This window comes from Polyodon spathula, chromosome 6 (genome assembly GCF_017654505.1).
Source record: "Polyodon spathula isolate WHYD16114869_AA chromosome 6, ASM1765450v1, whole genome shotgun sequence".
NCBI classification, from domain to species: domain Eukaryota; kingdom Metazoa; phylum Chordata; class Actinopteri; order Acipenseriformes; family Polyodontidae; genus Polyodon; species Polyodon spathula.
Window position 1 is genome coordinate 73,502,903 of NC_054539.1, and position 19,566 is coordinate 73,522,468.

General features: G+C 36.7%; 1 protein-coding gene across 2 annotated transcripts in view; it reads left to right on the forward strand.

Moving 5' to 3' along the window:
- The window catches only part of rngtt (RNA guanylyltransferase and 5'-phosphatase), a 77,173-nt gene that overhangs the window by 26,996 nt on the left and 30,611 nt on the right, over positions 1–19,566 (forward strand). The window contains exons 10-11 of one of the 2 annotated variants that reach the window (XM_041253708.1): positions 993–1,064; positions 6,842–7,006. In XM_041253708.1, coding sequence (XP_041109642.1) covers positions 993–1,064; positions 6,842–7,006 — 237 coding nt within the window. The remainder of the gene's footprint in view (positions 1–992; positions 1,065–6,841; positions 7,007–19,566) is intronic. The other variant, XM_041253709.1, reaches the window with a different exon arrangement.

Sequence of the window (19,566 nt, forward strand, 5' to 3'; positions counted from 1 at the left end):
TGTTAATAGATATGTTACAATTACATCATCATTTGACACTGTGTAAAGTTTTTTGTACTTTGCTTATACACCATAGAACAGCAATATGCAATTGGACTTGTTGGAGGTGCGGTACATACTATATGTTTTACAGTTTTTCAAGTTGAGTTGAATAAAAAAAAAAAAAAAAATTTTTGCTGTACAATGTATTCACAGTTTTAATTGATGCCCTGACATCCAGAGCAGTGTGCAAGGTAATTAATGTATGCAATATGCTTTACAAACTCCAGTGGAGCCCTCTCGAGAGAAATGCTACACTTTTAAAATAGACAGTGTTTTAAATAAAGAATAAGGCTAATTGTCTGTGGGGACATTTCCAGGGAAGGTGGTAGACTGTTCTGATCACTGCAGGAGACTGCCCTGTCTTGGAATGCCGCTGGGAGTTTGTGGCATTTATGAAGTAGACAAGTACTAATTAGTATATTCATTGACCTTCAAGCAGGAGAAATTTGAAAAATGTACTCATCTAACACTTATCCTGTGTGCTCGTCTAACACTTATCCTATGACCCCTTTGGACACAATTATTATTATTATATTTTTTATTTTTTTTTACATTTTTAGACATTTTTAAAACTGTTTGTGAGCTCAATGGAGTATGAGAAATTGCCCAAGCAATTTAACCCACCTCCCAAACAAGCAAACAGAAAAAGCCCTATGTATCAAAGTGCAGCATAACTAGGAAATGTAACATGGTTACATGTAGTGCTAATGAAGGTTGCTTTTAGTGTAAGGTTTTTATAATGTAGATACCCTAGTTCTGTTTGTCTCCTGGGATGCTGTGATTTAATAGCTGCTTTTGGTGTTGTATAAGGCTGCAAGCCTAGTATGTTAAATGTTTAAACCTGTGTCTTTGCCATTTAAACAACCGGTATTATAAACGTTTTCAATGAACAAGTAGAATGTGTTTCTTTTCAATTTAATTATTTCTGTGGATCATTTTTCTCTCTGTAGGAGATGATCATTGACAAGGTAAATGGACAACCAGTGCCAAGGTACCTGATCTATGACATAGTGAAATTTAATGTAAGTACAAGCTATTTGCTGTGTTTTATACTGTGTATTTATTTGTTTTCAGAGGACAGGTGTCTATGATGGCAATTTAGCCTAGAGCCAAAAATGAGACCGTCAATGTGGAAATTGTTTCACCATACGGTGTACAGTATATTGGCACTTATTTTTTCCATGTGTATCGAATGCTATGTAAACCTACTTTTAAGGGGGTAATTTTTCTTTTTTGTACGAGTGCCGCCTTTAACAGCTCTAGTTTTGTTGTTTAGCATTATGAGCCATGGTTAATATTAAAAGGTGACATTGTACAAAATAAATGCAAGGAAGAAAATTGACCTTAATGAGCATAACTGTACAAAACAGTTTTTCTGAAAATCTACCCTAGGCTTGTTCCATTTAAAGATAAAACAACTTCCATAGGAAATAATGTCTTCTATTTTTAGACTTCAGTTGTAGGGAACATTCCTGTCTTTTAGACCCTTATGGCATCTCTTTTGTGGCAATTTTTATGAAAAGATAAAAATTACCTCTTTTTGTCATAGTAGTTTACGAATCTGCTTGAAGCCTATATATTGGGTATTTTAAGGCAATTTGAGGAAGTGATTTTCATGTTTGCAGGGTTATACAGTGCATGATATGTGATTTATAGAGCTTCACATTGACATTATCGGTTATGTAGAGAGAGTACACTTTTATATTGCCCTAATGTTTGGTACACAGCTCAATTCTGTGATTTTAATCGGTTCCATGACTAGTGCTCAGTCAACATGAAGATTTTTTACTGCCTTATTGGTTCAACATCTTGCACAAAAAAAGGTCTTGAGATACAGTAGCGTGTTCACATTTGTTACACGGCTGTAATCTTATGATTCTTTCTGTCAAGACCCATTACCTCCTGGCTATATGGATCATACAGATCTGTTTCATTTATTCCTTTTCATTTGTGTTTACAAACCTCTTGATCAGAAAGGTAATTTCTCTTCCTTCATGGGAATGTTTGGGGAACATTTTTTTATTTTTTTTATTTTTTTACCAGTAGCTGTAAATGTATAATATAGCACAGTATTAAACTACAGAAATAAATTGATAGTCTCTTTTAAACATTAAATCTAAAATCAGGTGGCTGTGTCGGGTGCATTTTATCGATCTACTCAAATCTTGTTTATTACTAAACTATTCAATATAAATAACGCTAATTACGTTAGTTCAGTAATATATATAATTAAATACCTGAAGCCCACTGCAAAGAAAGGGGACGGTGTCTTTACTATGAAATGGGTGCTGCTTTTAGCAGCATGAAAAAGTATTCAAATATCTAATAAATGTGGTCTTAGACTGTTTCATATTATGCGTTCAATTGTTGCATAAAATAATGTATAACGGATTTAGTGAAATAGAAAAAATAGCCGTTGATATTTGCATTGCTGGAATGAGTACAATATATTAAAATGATCAAAGTACTTCATGTTTGGTTGAAGAAGCTCAGGGAAACTTGCGTTTTAATGCATTTGGTTTCTGAACCATGAAGCTGAAGCGGATTCATTACTTTCAAGTTGTCATTCTGTGAACACTTGCTCAAAAGTACCAAAGCTTGTTCTTTGTTTTCCTTCAGTGATTTAAAGCAGCGCGTGGCATTTTACAGCTCTTCACTCGAGTCGCTTCAGCAAGTTCATCAGCCTCATGCAAGTTAAAACCTTCACTGTAAGCAAAAATGTTGATCTCAGATAGCAGCCTGGAATACATAAAACAGTGGTTTGCAAGTTGCAATCACCAAAATGCATTGGCTGCAGTGCTTCTATATGGTTCAATAATCAGACACTATCTAAAAGTACTGAATATGTATTTTGTATTATGTCTAGAATTTGATGCATTCATATTTGTAGTTTGTATCTATGTATATTTTAGTTCAACTTTATGTACCTCTTCAAACTTGCCTCTAAAATGTATAATTTTAGAGTGTAAATGTTTAGCACTCTGCGGGTATCATATTTGTCTATTGTAACATGGCCTGGCTTATTTGTTTTAGGGTATAATCCATAGGGGTAAAAGCTGAACAACAGAGTGTTTCCTAACGAAAAAACTGAAGTAATCATTAGGTTTCTTGACTTCCATCTATTGACAACCCTCTGCTCTCTTTAACATCGGTAGAGCTATAGGTAGCCTAAATGTTGGTTGTGAGCCACCTGGAAAGGCTCTTCACACATTTCATGCTGTCGGTATCACAGCCTTCCTTTAGGACACTGCCCTCAAGCTGCATGCTCCAGTGTATTGCTTTCCAAACTAATTTCGTGAATTAGATCCCACTGAATACTTGCCAAGGTCTTTTGGTCTAGTTAGGAAATGGAACTCCTTTTGATTTTGTGAACAAAAACTTGTCATTTAAAACATAATCGACCATTCTGAAAGGGACAGATGCAACTTAATGGTATGCTCTTAAAACTGAAAAAAAGGCACAAGAATGGTGACACTTCCAGTGTTGTCTGTTCCTTCGTGTTGTGAAAAGCAGTGGTGTACAATGAACTGCACTTATACTGTAAACAAAATAAGAGGTATTGAGGGTAAAATGGCAATTAAATTTATTTTGCACTTCAGAAAGACAATTGTAGGAAGTGACAAATACTTATGTAAGAAACTGTATACTCGTCTGTTTAAGGACCCTTTACTCATTTACAGCTCTCAATGTTTCTCGGTTTTCTTTGGTATGTGCTAGTCAGATGGCGAGTGAATCATCTTGCTGTAATTTGTGCAATCTTGGGTACAGTATCTGCCAACTGACAGCCAACTATCAGGACGATTTCAGAGCTAGAGACAAGGCAGGCAGGCAGGCAGCGTCACTTTTTAATTGGACGATGTTGTGTTAAATCTGAGTAATCACGGCCCAGAAGTTTTCAATAGACTATTTTTGACCATGTTCACAGTATGAAGGTATATCAATGCTGTTTATATCTCTGTCAATTAATTGAATAAAGGTACTAGAGATACTATTTTGTCCATTTGGGGTACTCTTGCTATATTGACATGTTTTCATGAAATAATAACATGAGGTTTACATGTGCCTTTTTGTAGCTGAACAAGCAAATGAAAGAGAACTTTATATAAAACAAACGTGGAAATGGCGTTGTAAAGGGGGGAAAAAAACTAAACATTTTGGTTCTCGTTTATTACATTCCACATAACAAAGTCGCAGCAAATTATGTATAATATATACAGTGTGTATAAAAATCACTGCACAACATTTTCAAGAAGTTGGGTAGGCTTTTCAGAATGACTGCAGGACAAGATGGCTTTCCATAGAGATCGCTAATGGTGCGTGTGCATAATCCTGGGTTGTTTACTTTTTGCTGTCCTAAAACTTTTAAGTAGAGGCTCGAGATGCTGTGTTGATCCTCTGTTTGTGTGTGTGTGTTCATCTCACATGTCACACACAGCTTTTTTTCATTTGCCATTTTTTGACTATTGCTCATATTCTGGTGAGATGGTAAGTAAGTGCAAGGTGTTTTTGTCATTTGTAGCGAATACGAACATCTGATTTTTGTATCCGAATACATGTCAAGAAATGTTAGTTTGATTATTCGGATATTTGTCCCAGCACTGTTTGTAATATGTGTGTTTTTTAGTGCATATTACAAATTAATTTCATTTTCAGAACCCTTTGCTTTAGTGACTCGAAATGCATTCACTCTTCTGTTTTTCTTCATTATCTGTAAAATAGTTACTGGTAATTAAATAGCTGATTATTTGCACAAGAAGTCCTTGGTTATCAATTTTTAAGTTTGTTTTATTTTAGCACTGAGATAAAACATAATCAATTATGAGACCAAAAAAAAAAACAGAGACGTTGCTAAATTAGCAGAGATTTAACATTTAAGTGACCTTTTTTTTTTATTGTTTTAATACATCATTTTTTCATTATTTTTATTTATTTTTTATTCATAATGGTCGGTATTTGCAGATTGGGGAAAATGATATAAAATCTGTCTGTAGCTGTTTAATGTTCCATTGACTGGTGTCTGAAATTGCATTTCTAAGCCTTTGTGCAAGGCTCCGTTCCAAGTTTAATGAAACGTTAAAGATTGCTGATTTCTGCAGGGAAGATGTGTCAGCCGCCTAACAGTGTTTTCATACAGCTGAAATTAAAATGATGCAGCATATAGATTCTAGATTACAGGGTTGCTCAGAGGAAGTTGGACTGTTTTTTTTTTTGTGAAAGAAGCTTTTCTTTTTTTTTTTTTTTCTTTATTTGAACACAACAGGATCTTTATTTTGGGGGGAAAATAATGTCTTCCTGATCTAACCTAAATGCAGCACTACATTACAGTAGGATACAGTGATTGTGTCAATTGTCTTGTGTTCTCTCTCTTTCTCACTCTCTCACTCTCTCTCTCTGTCTCTACTATTTAAATGGAATTGGATTTACAGGGTGTAGTTATATTAGTTAGTTCATTTTTTCTCAAAGTACTTTTTATATAATCACACCTAAAGTGACATATGGAGATTTAAGTTGAGTAAATAACACCACGCCAACCTCACTATCATTTATGCATATGACACATCCCACATTGAAGAAGTGAAATGAAAACAAATACCAGCTCGCTTCGCCCACGACGCGCCACCGGCCTGTGTTGTCATTGCATTTCTTTTCTAGGAATGTGATTATTGGCTCTAAAATCGTGCATCTTCAAGAAAAACAAGCCCTTTTTATTTAATGCGTAGCAGATCAAAATCTTTTAAAGTAGGTTTTTATGAAAAGCAACGTATGTTGTAAAGAGTATAGTCTCTTTGTAGGCAGGGCCCAATTTTTTATAATTTACACTACTGTGGCATGTTGGTCTCTCCACTGTTTATATAATAACACAATCGTGAGTTTGATACCTTACAGTGCAGTAGAGAAACTTTCAGCAAGGGCAGCAGAACTACCTCCAAGGCTGTGGCAGACAAAAGCGCCAAGGCAGAAGACGGTAAAGGACAGCTGCCAGCAACATCCTGTGAAAGAACTCGTCAAAGAGTATAAACCAGTGGGGTGAACAGACATAATTCGGAATGTCACAGTGTATACAAATTTAAAATAAATTGTGCTGCAGGGAATATATATATATATATATATATATATATATATATATATATATATATATATATTGCATATATATATATAGTAGTGATTTTGGTAAACGCAGGCTTCCGACGCGCAGTGTATCAATCGCTCCGTTGGAGGTGTGGTCCACCTCCACTCGCACTAGGAGCAGCGCCAAACGGCTGTACCAAACGAGCCGGCTCATGTGTTCTCGGCGTATATAAGAACATTCTTCGATAATATGACCGAATAGGAAACTACACGAACCTAATACACAAAAACTACCAGCCTAAAAATACAAAACTGAAAGATCATGCTTGGATAAGTCTCCACCCCCCTGAGTTAATACTTGGTGGAAGCACCTTTGGCAGCAATTACAGCTGTGAGTCTGTTGGGATAGGTCTCTACCAACTTTGCACACCTAGATTTGGCAATATTTAACCATTCTTCTTTACAAAACTGTCCAAGCTCTGTCAGGTTCCTTGGGGAGCGTTGATGGACAGCAATCTTCGAGTCATGCCACAAATGTTTGATTGGATTTAGGTCGGGGCTCTGACTGGGCCACTCAGGGACATTTACCTTTTTGTTCCTTAGCCACTCCAGTGTAGCTTTGGCTGTAGCATTTTTATATTCTATAATCTGGGCATTTTTCATATTCTGTAATGGGGGTGCAGGCAGATGTGCATCTTTTCTATTCTTACGTTTTACATTTTTTTTGTAGGGGCAGCCTGTTGGTCAGTGTGATTTCAATATTCGACTGATTTGTATAGAAAAGGAAATCATCTTTCCAAGGCTTGAGAAAATGAAGAATGGACAACTTGACAAAACAAAGGAACCTTTCAGCGTCAGAAATAAACCATTTTTTGACATTCATGCATCAAAAAAGGTAATTAAAATGCATTTTTAATACTGAAACACAATATGGGGTCAAACTGTATTTGCAAAGTGCATGTTGTCAAAAAAAAAAAATCAGAAAGCAACCTAATTTATATAGACTGTTACCTTGCCCAGGCATTAGGTCACAAATCCAGTAATAGGTTCTGTATGTACAGAATCAATGTAGTTGGGATACACTTTCTATGCATCATTTCTTTAAAAGATGAGACGTTGTTGTAAGTGACTCTGCAGCTGATGCATAGTTCACACAACCTAGTTTCTTGTAAAGTGCTTTGTGATGGTGGTCTAGTATGAAAGGCGCTATATAAAAATAGATACAAATAAAAATATACATAAATAATTGTATTAGTGGATCTTCAACCATACTTTAACTGAAGATATGGGACGTAAGTCTTACTGACCACCTGGTGTTCTCTCAGTAAACTGAAGTTGTTTTTTTTTTTTTTTTTTTTTTTTTTTGTCAAAATGTTCCTTTTTTCTGTCATGTGTATGCTATCTTTAAACCTTATCTAACTTTGGATGCATTACTTTCCTGAATTGTGATAAAGAATAATGTTGGAGCAAGCTACTACAACTATTAGGAGTGATGTTATGACACAGGCATTTAGGCTCCATTTGAAACTATTATCCAAAAGTTTCCCTTTTGAAATGGAATATCTCATATGATTGTTAAGTTCTAAATAAGTAAAGAGCTGAAAAGTCTAATTTGGCCCAATTTATTTGAGATCAGATATAGAAGTCAGATCCTCAGATCTTTGTTTTGAAAACTGAAGGAATCAGAAAATATCCCATGACTCACACACTTTACTGTGGACATGTGCGTGAAATGTCACAGGCTTCCTTCATGCAAGTTAGTGTCATCTTGCATATCAATAAATGTTAGGGCAGTAATATGCTTTCTCCCTCTCTGTATATTTCTGGTTATAGTCATTTGACTCCTAGGTTTATTTCTATGCTGTAGTTGTATTTATGCAAGGTTTTTTATCCATGCATACTACAGTACAGCAGTGCTTGTTGTATTAAAGAATAAAGGTTTCCTGTTGCTTCTGGATAACTTATGAATGTGTGTGTTGCTCTTTTTCTGTAATGAGAACGTTTTTATAAATGTGAACATGGGTATTAGTGTAATGCATTCACCATTCATTCTCTACTCGGGTTATAGTGTGCTATTTTCTGTGACTGCGTCACTCGTAGCATGTTGTTGACTACAAGGACTGTGCAGTTCATTGTGTGATTGAGGCAGGGGGGAGGGACACAGCGTCTACTTTCCCACTGTTTATCAGATTGTCTGAGTGGATTGTTATGAAATGAGTATGTACTTGTACTAAGTGGAAACAAATCTATCTTGTCTGGCTGCTGTGAGGGAGCTAAGTGTTTTGAGTTGCTTTCCATCATTACCCACTCTTATTACAATCTCTGGTATCTCCTTTAGCTTTTGCTCCCTCCTGCTTCATTGTACTGTCTGCTTTTGTTTACATTGCTGCAGGAACTTGTATGATTCATTTTTCACATTAAGTGCAGCATTGTGACTTTCAGAAGACTAGGATAGGAATAGGATTGCCTTGTTTCCAAACTTTTTATTGTACATTTCTGACTGTTGGTCTGTGACGGGGTGCCCTCCCCTTGGGGCTATTATCTATGTATTATTATTATTATTATTATTATTATATTATTATTATTATTAATATTTGTGTTTGTGTGCAGATGGATGAAAGCCGCCTTGCATGATTATTTAATATTTGAGACCGGCAAAAAGCATAAAATGTAGCTGACGTGGATGGTGTTAAATCCCCATCCTGATAAAATCTCATGGGAATGTGGCTGGCAATTATTTGATTAATGGGTAATTAAGGCTCCAGCCACAAAATATAGAAGACCCACTCCAGGTTTGTGGTTGAGAGAGTGTCAGAGGAGAGACAAGACATGAGTCTGTGCAATGTAAATCAATTGCTATAGTAATATATTTGATTTATAGTTTTGTTTCTTGTTTGTCTATTTTGTTTTGGCCCGTGTGCCCTTTTGTTTATTATTGTGTTTTTGTTTAAACTGTTTATTTGTTATTTAGTAAAGATATGTCTGTGGCCGTTTTAGCCCTGTATCAGTGCTGTTTATACTGCTTCCTAACCCTGACGTCACCACCCACACGCACCACTCTAGCCACCCTGCCACAAGCTCACATGCAAGTTACTGTGTCAGTCATTACAAAATTCACAAAGTTCTCAACACTGGTGCACTCCTATTGGACTCCAAGGTCTTTGTCGTTGGCTGGCCCCCACGAGACTCAGAGCAGGAGTCACCACGTCAGTAGGGCTACTGATTTTCCATTCTGGGGAATAGCAAATTCTTTTTTCAGAAATGACCAATTCCCTCTCAAGTACAAAATGCAAACATTACCGAACCTTAAGATGTAACAAAGCTGCTCAGTCATGGCCTGCCACCGAGGGCATAAAGGTACTGTGCGCACAGATCTCAGTGCCATTTTTCCTTTCAAGACTGACCTGACAGGAGAGCCTGTTGTCAGATATGTACTTGTTGCTTTTGACTATATACCTTTTCCCACATTGTGTTTTACATAATTTTTGTGATATTACATTTATGCTATGTTAGCTTTTTCTAATTAGGTTTATATTGTGCACTACAACCTGTTTGTTACATCCTGCAGCAGCCTTGTGCCCCGCGTAAAGCTAGCAGCTTAAGTTCCTCCTTCACTGGAGTCAAGCAACAGAAGTTGGCTGACTTTGTGCTCTACCCCCTGGGCTGTATAGCTCTGGGTGGAGTTAAGTTAAAGTCTTGTTTTAAATTACAAGACGTTTATTTTGTGAACTGTAATTGTTATTTTCAGTTTCTGTGTTTTTATTTTTACAGAAATATGCACACAGCTGCTGGGCACAGCAGTGCTGTGCTGGACCAAGATACGCACTTCGGTTGAGATTGCTTGCAATCACGCCCACAGTATCTTGGCAGGCTATAGGCAGGAGCCTGGCTGCACTGATAGCTGCATGCAGGCAGCTTTGGCTTTCCCAGACATGCGTGCCTGACGGGGACAAAGCATCGCTGTTGGATGCCCCTATTACACCAGGGCATAAGTTTGGTCCCTCGCGTGGTAATCCTCGAAGCAGCTGGTTCGCTTGGTTGCCAAGGGACCACCCCAGTGCACAAACCAGCGGCAAACTGGCGTCCTAGGCTGCAGCAGCCTCTAAGACTGGCACAGCCATCTCCACCCGCTGCCAGAGGTGGTATTTAGAACTGGCCAACAGAGGCTTTAATAGCAGCCCTAGGAGTTTGGTGCCACAGGCCCAGGGAGCCATCTGGTGACAGTGCACCACGGGCATCTGGGTGCTTACTGCCGTTCAGACCGGCTACTTCCTAGTGCCCAAGCGGGATGGGTGCAGGTCAACCTGTATGTGAGCCGAAGGAGGTTCAAAATGTTGACGATGCAACAACTGTTTCAATTAATCAAACCAGGCAACTGGTTCACTATGGTGCCTAAACCAGTGCGCAGGAAGTACCTGCAGTTCTCTTTTCAGGGAACAATGTGTGAGTTCTGTGTTTTCCCATTTGGGCTCTCCTTAGCTCCCTGTGCGTTCTCGAACAACCGCTTCACACAATCACCACACAAATGACCTCTAGTCCAAGGAATTACAGGGGGTGTTTAGGTCAGTATTGAGATGCAATCCTGGAGCTGTGAGCGAAAGTTTGAAATCCAAACTAGGTACATACTGTACTGTCCTAGCATTAGGCTCATAAGCTTGCTTACTATCTATAATGAAGTGACAGGTGACTTAACCTTTTCAGTCCTGAAATATTTTTGTTGAGCTGAAGAATAAACTTCTTTGAGTATACAAGAGAACACGACCAAATAAAATAATTTGTTTTACATATATTTATACTTTATCTCAGACTGGGACCTAGGAGTCCCGTGAGGTTCGAATGTGATTTCTGACGACATTTATTAACATACTCCACTAAGATAAGGTGAAACCTTGAGGTCCCGCCAGGACTGAAAGAGTTAAAGCAGAAGACACTTAATAGGTAATTGAAGTTTGGCCTTTTGGATGTAATCTTTTTAAACGTTTGTCTATTTTTTATTTTTTTTTAAATCTTCTGCTCCAACTTCTAAAGCAGACATGTCTAGCAAAAGGTCAAGAAATCCCTTAATGCTTTTAAAAAACATTTCAGCAGCAATTTTGCCTCTTGTTTGAACCGAAAGGCAAAGACATTATACTATTAATCTTGTAGCCTAGCAGAGCGAGAGAGAGAGAGAGAGAGAGAGAGAGAGAAAAAAGAACGACTTGTTGAAATGTTTATCTGAATTATGATATGCTGGTGCACGATCATCATTTATAGAGAAGACAATGCATCTACAGCCAAAAAGCTGTGTTGTTTAAATAATGTGTCTGAATATGATTGTCATTATAAAGTTACCAGGATGTGATAACCAAAACACAAAATGCCATACAAGTGATTCTTAACACCAAGAATACAGTGCTTAAGGGTTTAAAAACATGTCACTTGGTGCCTCTAAATCTCTGCATTACATCGTGCAGATGTTTTAATCTGTCTGCAGTTAACATGTATTGATTATCTGTTTTAAATCAGTACCAGGATTAAATGAACCCTTTGGTATATAAAGATGTCCGCTTTGCCTTTTAATCAATATGTTCCTCAGGTTTGTAAGTTTTACGAAACATCACTTCTGCTCATTATAAATGTAATGCTATTTACTAAAAAAAATAAGCATATTAATATATAGTAGTAATAAGATGTTCAGATTGAATTAGTGAGGTGTCTAATATTTAATTTGCAAGAATGGGGCACTGGAGACGTCTGTATTAGAAATACGCAGCAACAGACCAAATGATACAATACTGGCCAATATTTGCTTCACAGGTGTTGACGTTGTATGAAAATATATGTATATTTTCAATACACAGCTGTATTGCGTGATTCTCTAAGTTTGATCTTGGGTATTGTACAAGAAAAAATAACCTTTTTTTTTTGTGCAATATTATTGCTACCTCACTAAAAAAATATGACAATTTGAGGAACTGAATTTATAATTATTGAACGCTAAACTGCTTCAATGCCACATTGTTTTAGCTCTGACTTTCTCAATGTTACACAGCATATGTTCCGAGAGTCTTCATCTTGGGCACACAGCGCCGTTAACGTGACACATGGAAGTTGCAGAGTTTTGTGTCCCAAAACAAAAGTACACAATAACTGATAAAGGCTCCCTTTACATTTTGAGTTGGTTAGCAGTCTCTTGGTCACATTAAACTGTTTAATGAAAGGAATACATATTTTATACTGAGCACAGATGAAAAGTGATAATGGTGCGGCCGGCAGCCCTGGTTAGTATTTTCTAAGCAAAGAAACTGTAAACAAGCAAGTTACATTTTAACATCACAAAGACATCAAAAAAAAAAAAAACCATGTATTTCACAAGTATATATTGAAATGTTTACATTTAAATGTCCTCTTCAATCAAACAGCGGTTGTAAGTAAAGTTGTCAGTAGAGATAGAACTATATACATATTCAACACATTTTCGGATAGTAAAATGTTTTTGGAGTAGTTTGTTTCTTTTAAAGGTTCATTTAAACTTTGATGCAGTAGTTCCAGTATACAAACAAAAATTGTACTACGTTCAACGGCCATTCGGCCCAAAAATCACATAGAACAAATTCAAGTGAAAAAAAGTTATCCGCCTGTGGGAAGATTGGGAATGGGGTCCACGAGTCTGTGTTAATGGCAACTGTTTCTCCCATTTGAAAGTTTTGTATGAACAGCTACAGTACTTGGGCACTTTTTCTTGAAGTTTTTCCAGCCTCTCTGTTGTTGTTTTACGCGTCGGCACAGTGTGGCTCAACAATTTCATCACATCTCGAAAAACTGTTATAGAATAAAATCCACTTATGTTATTCATTATAAAATATTATATTTGTGCCAAATGTAATCTAGGTGAATTGTACAATCAAATGAATTATATTTTGTGAGATTTAGATCATATTTTGGGAAATAATTCTTATGATTAATGACAGGTTTCATTGTCTTTTGCAATATGTAGTGACTTTAGAGATGTGTAAACATAAAACTACCCGAACATACTTAAATATTATAAGACAGATGTGTAGTGGATAAAGAGTTGTATTTAAAAATATATTTATTTTGCAGTTGGGATAATCTTGCATCGATTTCCAAACTTCTGCGTTCACAATTCGCACACCCTGTCCTCGGGGATAATGTGATCACGCCCTGTTCAGCCCACTCTAATAGTAAACGTTTGCTTTTTACTGTCCTCAGTAGTTCCATCCACAGTAATTTCTGAATGTTTTCATTTCTAATGGGGAAGCAATGAACTTGTGTTTTTGTGGTACGCCAATTTTGTTTAGCATAATTTCCATACTATGATTTTTCGTCCGGTTCCTCGAAATACTTCCAAACCCTGCTTCGCCTGGTTCCTTTATTTAGAGATGCTGTTTTATTAAAAAATATAACAAACATTTGAAAAAACTCTTGTCATGAACTCTTACCAAGTTGTCTGGATACCATACCACGCTTACTACAGCATGAATACAGCATGCACCAGTGAAGTGCCAGATCGACCAACAACAAAACCCGCCTCAGTGTCAGTCTTTGTGTTGCACCAATTTGAAAAACTACTTGGAGGCAATTGCCAGACCCCTTCCTTTTTATAATATCCGCCTTTACTCAGGCTCCACTGCTCTCGGATACACAACGGACTACTGTACATGATACATTACTAAAATTAATACATTAAAAAATATGTGTTTGGTGAAATGTCATGTGACCAGTTATACGTCTAGCATATTATTAAATGTGTGACCACTTTAGTTTTCTTTGTTTTAAACGTCCCATCCCTACAAGGTTTCCCATCCCTACAGGGTGCCCCAGATTTAAAGCACCTGTTCTGTCAGTGAGTCCTGCCTTGATTTTAAAATATTTTTTTCTGGTACTATGGAGTTCTATCACTTCCTTTTTAGATAAGAATAAACAGCTGACTTTTTGAGCTAAAGCATCTCTTTATGGTGGTAAATTTAGCCTTGCTTGCTAAAACCCATCCTTCTGGTATGAAGGAGATCCTGGTAGATTTTCAGATAAGAATTACAAGCGAGGGGCACCTGTTTCGTTTAAGCTGCTTCTGCTGATAAGAAACTTGGCTACAAGCACAGTCCAAGGGGCTCCATAAAGGTTATTAAATTAGGTCTAGTTTTTCAAAATCCTTGCATTTTAGGCTAACGAGGATTTCTGCAATAATATTTCTGCTTGTTTAACAGTTTCTAAACCAGTACAGAGTTTTACAATATAATGTTATTGCCCTGAACAGTTACTTTTAACAATGGTCTTCTAACTACAGTGTCCAGTTTGCATCTAGAATATCGGACTGCTCCCAGCGGTTCGGCTCTCGTGGTTCTGTAGAAGCCACCACAGAGTCTGGAATCCAGCACTGAGCATTGCAAGTGTGGGTAACAGTTTTAAACACCTGATATCTGCAAAAAACTTGAACCCTGCTAGCCGATCTCCCATCTTTTGCATTCTAATTTTCCCCGATGAGCCCACTTAACTGGATGATCTGCATTACACCCCATACATTCAGTTCTCTCCACCTTGTCTGGTTCAACATTCATATAAGAAAATGATAAACCTTGTACATCAGTGCATTCAAACATGATTTTGCAATGCTTTACCATGTGAGTACATGGAGGGCATGTTTTTGGTTCTGCTTGTGGTAGCCCAGTTTTATAATTCTCACATCCATACTTGAAGCTGGGCATGTGCCTGCCTTTTCCTTGTACAAGGGTCACTTGTGACAAATATATGGAAGCAATTACAGCTGGAAATCCTTTTCCATTTATCTTATTTTTAGAAAGTCCCTTTTTATTATACAAAATCAAGATGAAAGTAATACATATTTTAAGTGGGGCGGAGATACACGATGATAATAGTTGGCTGACATCATTCATCCCCCGTTGTAAAGTGATCAGATTGCTAGCTTCCAGTATGTGATTTGAGTGACAAGTCAAAGAAACATATAGGGAGCGATTTTATAAAGTGAGCAGGCATGGCACAGAAGAAAATTGGTGTTTCAAGTGGATTGGTATCAATCTGGGTTCAAAAACAGCATTTACCTCTCCAGGAAGTGCTGCTGTAAGACCACTGTATATGGAACACATATTTTGCCAGGTGTTCTGTACACATTTGGTGTTTTGACATATTTTGAGATATGTCTGTTAGACATTATAATTTGAAACTTGATTAGCATAAGATTGTGTAGCGGTAGGTAGTGTGACTTTAAACGACAGCTCTGATATTGTTGACCTAGGCTGACAACAATAACTGTCATCTCATCACTTTGCATATAACCTTTTATAACTGTAACATCCATTGGGTATTATGAAGCCTGTCTTTTCAGAGAGCCTCAAACGGTGATTCACTGCCTTTATGTTTTTTTGAAGCCTTTTTATTGCTTATTGCTGCTGTAGTAGAGGTGTCTTGTTCTGTGTCTCATTATTTATTTAAACCTATTTTTGAGAGAGAGAGAGAGAGAGAGAGAACCTCTTACCTAATTTCTCGTTAGTGATATCAGATTATATTGAGGGTTCTTTCATTCTGTCTGTGGTCAAATATTGTGATTTGCCAGAAAGAAAAAAAAAATCTAAATTATCAGTAAACTTAATTGTTTGCTTTTTCCCCTTCTGTAAAATGGCCTGCAATTAGCACTAAATAGCAGCCTTCTGGAAGAACAGACTGAAAAAAAAAAAAACAGCCCGTCGACCTAGGTGGAGAAAGGGATTATACTCCAGTGCTAATAGTGTATTCACCAGCATTACAAGGGATCATGCATCTCGGCTTCCCTTAATGTCAACAGGAATAGGCTACAGTCTGAGAGATGATGGCTCATCCATAACGAAAGGGCAGTCATTTATGTTTTCTGTAATATGTTTTCTGTAATAACTGAATGCCTTGAAAGAAAAATAGTTTTTGGTATGTAATGCCTGTCACCAAAGAATTTATTTAAGCAAAAATGAAGGTAAAAAATAGAAGTTTTGCAAAAATCTAAGACCTGTTGTCTTTATGTTAACCCTAAATATGTTTTAGACTAACTTCTCTGCACATATTTTAAAAAATGTATGACTGCTTAGGATTTCTGGAAATCTATAAACATGCACACGTTATCAACATATGAAAACCTCATAACTCTCCACTCAAATACAATGATTACATGCTAGAAGTGCAAGGTAAAGTACAATAGGAAGTTTCGCTGTTTTAAATTAATATGCCTTCAATTCGGACAAAGAAACATATATTGTGTGGCATGGTCTTTAAACTTAGTTATTGTGTTAACAAGAAAACTGAAATCAATCAAGAACTGCAACTTATTAAAAGCCACTTCAAGAGGCTTGGTCATACTGTCATAGTGTAACCTCATTTCAAGTTACTTCTGTTCCTTTTTATAGTACAAACAAAACCTGTTCTCTCTTACATTCTTAACAGTCTGTTCCGTAAGTGAACACATTTATATCCCCTGAATACAACACAACCAAGCTGCAGCTACACTGCTGTTAGCACCAAGGCACCATGCAGAGCTAAGCACTTGAGTTAACAGGAAAACCGTAGAGTATGCAATGCAAGGGTATCGCAACATTTATGCTACAAATAAATAAAGTATGGTTCACATTAGCCACTTTTTTACATTTTTTGATTATCTTACTGAGTTCCTGTCTTATTTATCTTGCGTAACTGTGTGTGTGTGTGTGTGTGTGTGTGTGTGTGTGTATGTGTGAGAAGCTGAAGTTTTGTGAACTCTTGTTTTAATAACAATATCTAAACGCTATTGATTTCTTGCCGTGAGTTAGTGTTGTTCCAAACACAGAACATACATCTCTTCTACACAAGGACAAATGTACCCTACTTTATTGATTACTTGTTCTTCTGTCTCCTGGATGTTGAGCTGGAAAGCCTTCCTCCCACCTTGCAGCTGAGCTTGAGCACAGTGTTCTCAAGTGTGCTGTCAATATTTGTTTAGCCTTCATTGACCTCTACACAGACCAGTGTCGTAGTCAAGACCAAACGTACGGAGACCAATATATTTTTGTTGTGACCAAACTCAAACTAAATACATTTTTGCTAGAACAACAACAACTATGATAATAACTATTTATTTTTTGAAAGCTATTTTTCTTTTAATAAACAAAATAAACACAACAAATGTAACAACTGAAAAATGTGTTCTATTGACTTTTTCCAGTTCCAGTCAATTCACTTAGAAATACACACCCTGTATAGGTGTATAAAAACATTTACTACAACAGATGACTGTGAGCTAGAAGCGGAAGCCGCACTTAGCTTCGGGAACTTCCCATACTCAGCATGAATAGAAGGATGTTTTCGCTTTAGATGCCTAGAAAACAAAAAATGAATATGGAACTATCTTAACAAATGTGGTCCTGTATATACTGATCATTCTCATGTCAGTAAAACCATTTGGGGCATTAACATTAATGACCTTCAATTAGCATTTTATTACAATTAATTTTTTTGGCTACAAACTTAATAATGTTCCAAACATGCTACACACACACACACACACATGCAATATATATATATATATATATATATATATATATATATATATATATATATATATATATATATATATATATATATATATATATATATATATATATATAGTATCAGTCAAAAGTTTGAGTACACCTGCTTGAAACCAGGTTTTTCATGATTATCTATGCTTTTAACTGTATAAACTTGTCTATAAACACTTAATATTTCGTTATATGATACATATACTTATATAAGCGGATAATCTTAAGTGAATTGCATTCAAAAATTAAATTTTTTAATGAAAATGTAAATCTTGTCAATTTCAATGAAATGGTCACCCAAAGCAAAGGGATTTCAGTCTGAAGCCTAAGTCAGTTAAAAGTCTGAAATGTCTATAACACGCTGTTAGAACACTGGCCTAAGTATAAAAGTGTCTTTGTTAGATGTTCTCTGAGTTAACTGGTATGTTACCTAATTAACCTTTTGTCACCAATTATTGTTAACAGGTGAGGGTCCATGATTACTATAAATATAGGTAGCATAGGCACAAATTTGTCATTCCTGAATGTAATGGAGCAGAAAATGGCAAAATACGCTCAGATAAGCAAAGAAAAAAGACTGTAATTACTTTAAGAAAGGAAGGTTTATAATCTTTAAGACAAATCTCAAGAACTTTCCAAGTGTCTGTAACTGCTGTGGCCAAGACCATCAAACGATTTGATGAAACTGGCACTCATGAGAGCCGAACAACGTCAGGCAGGCCAAAGATGACCTCAGAATCGGAGAACAAGCTAAATGCTACTAGAAGTACAGATGTTTCAACATCAACTGTTCAGAGAAGATTGCATGAAGCTGGCCTAACTGGAAGAATTGCTGCAAAGAAATCATTGTTAAGAGTACAGAATAAGAGGAAGAGACTTGCCTGGGCAAAAAAACACAGAAACTGGACATTTGAGGAGTGGAAGTCGGTCTTATGAACCGATGAGTCAAAATTTGAAATATTTGTGTCCAACCTGTCAAGCACGGAGGAGGCAGTGTCATGGTCTGGGGTTGCTTTGCTGGTGACAGAGTTGGTGATTTTTACCAAGTCCATGGCAAGCTCAACCAGCATGGCTATCATAGCATACTTCAAAGGCATGCCATTCCACCAGGATTATGGCTAGTTGGGCAGTCCTTCATACTTCAGCAAGATAAAGACCCGAAACACACCTCAAAGCTGTGCAAGAACTATCTGGCGAAGAAGGAAAGTGAAGGACAACTCAATCTAATGACCTGGCCTGCCCAGTCTCCAGACCTCAATCCCATAGAACTTGTATGGGACGAACTGGACAGAAGAATCAAAGCAAAGCTACCTACAAGTGCCCTACATTGCTGGGAATTGCTGCAGAAGAGCTGGGAAGACATGTTGGGTGATTTCCTGCTGAAACTTGTTAACCGAATGCCTCGTGTTTGTGAGGCTGTTAAGGCAAAGGGTGGCTATTTTGAGGAATCCAAGATTTAGAGAGAATTTTCTTGAACATTGCTTTGATACTCCTTATGTTTTGTTTTGTATATTGTATACAAACAAAATATATGAAAATATATATATATATATATATATATATATATATATATATATATATATATATATATATATATATATATATATATATATACACATACATACAAACACAATATCACATGGAAATAAGATCAAGTACATTATTCTGTGAATGTACCAGCAGGCAGCTTAGTCATTTAAAATATACCTGTAACTTCATACGTTATTGCAGTGGAGAGTGGGGGCGATAATAATAATAAAAAACAACTTTTCCTTTATATGGCGGCTAAGTGCAAAGCATCTCAAGCGCTGTGCAGTTTCAAACACGGTAGCAAAAAACGTAGCAAAGCGCAAAATGCAGGTGCACGGACATATTTTATTTTTGGCTCGACAAAAACATATTTAATTCCATACTTAATTCC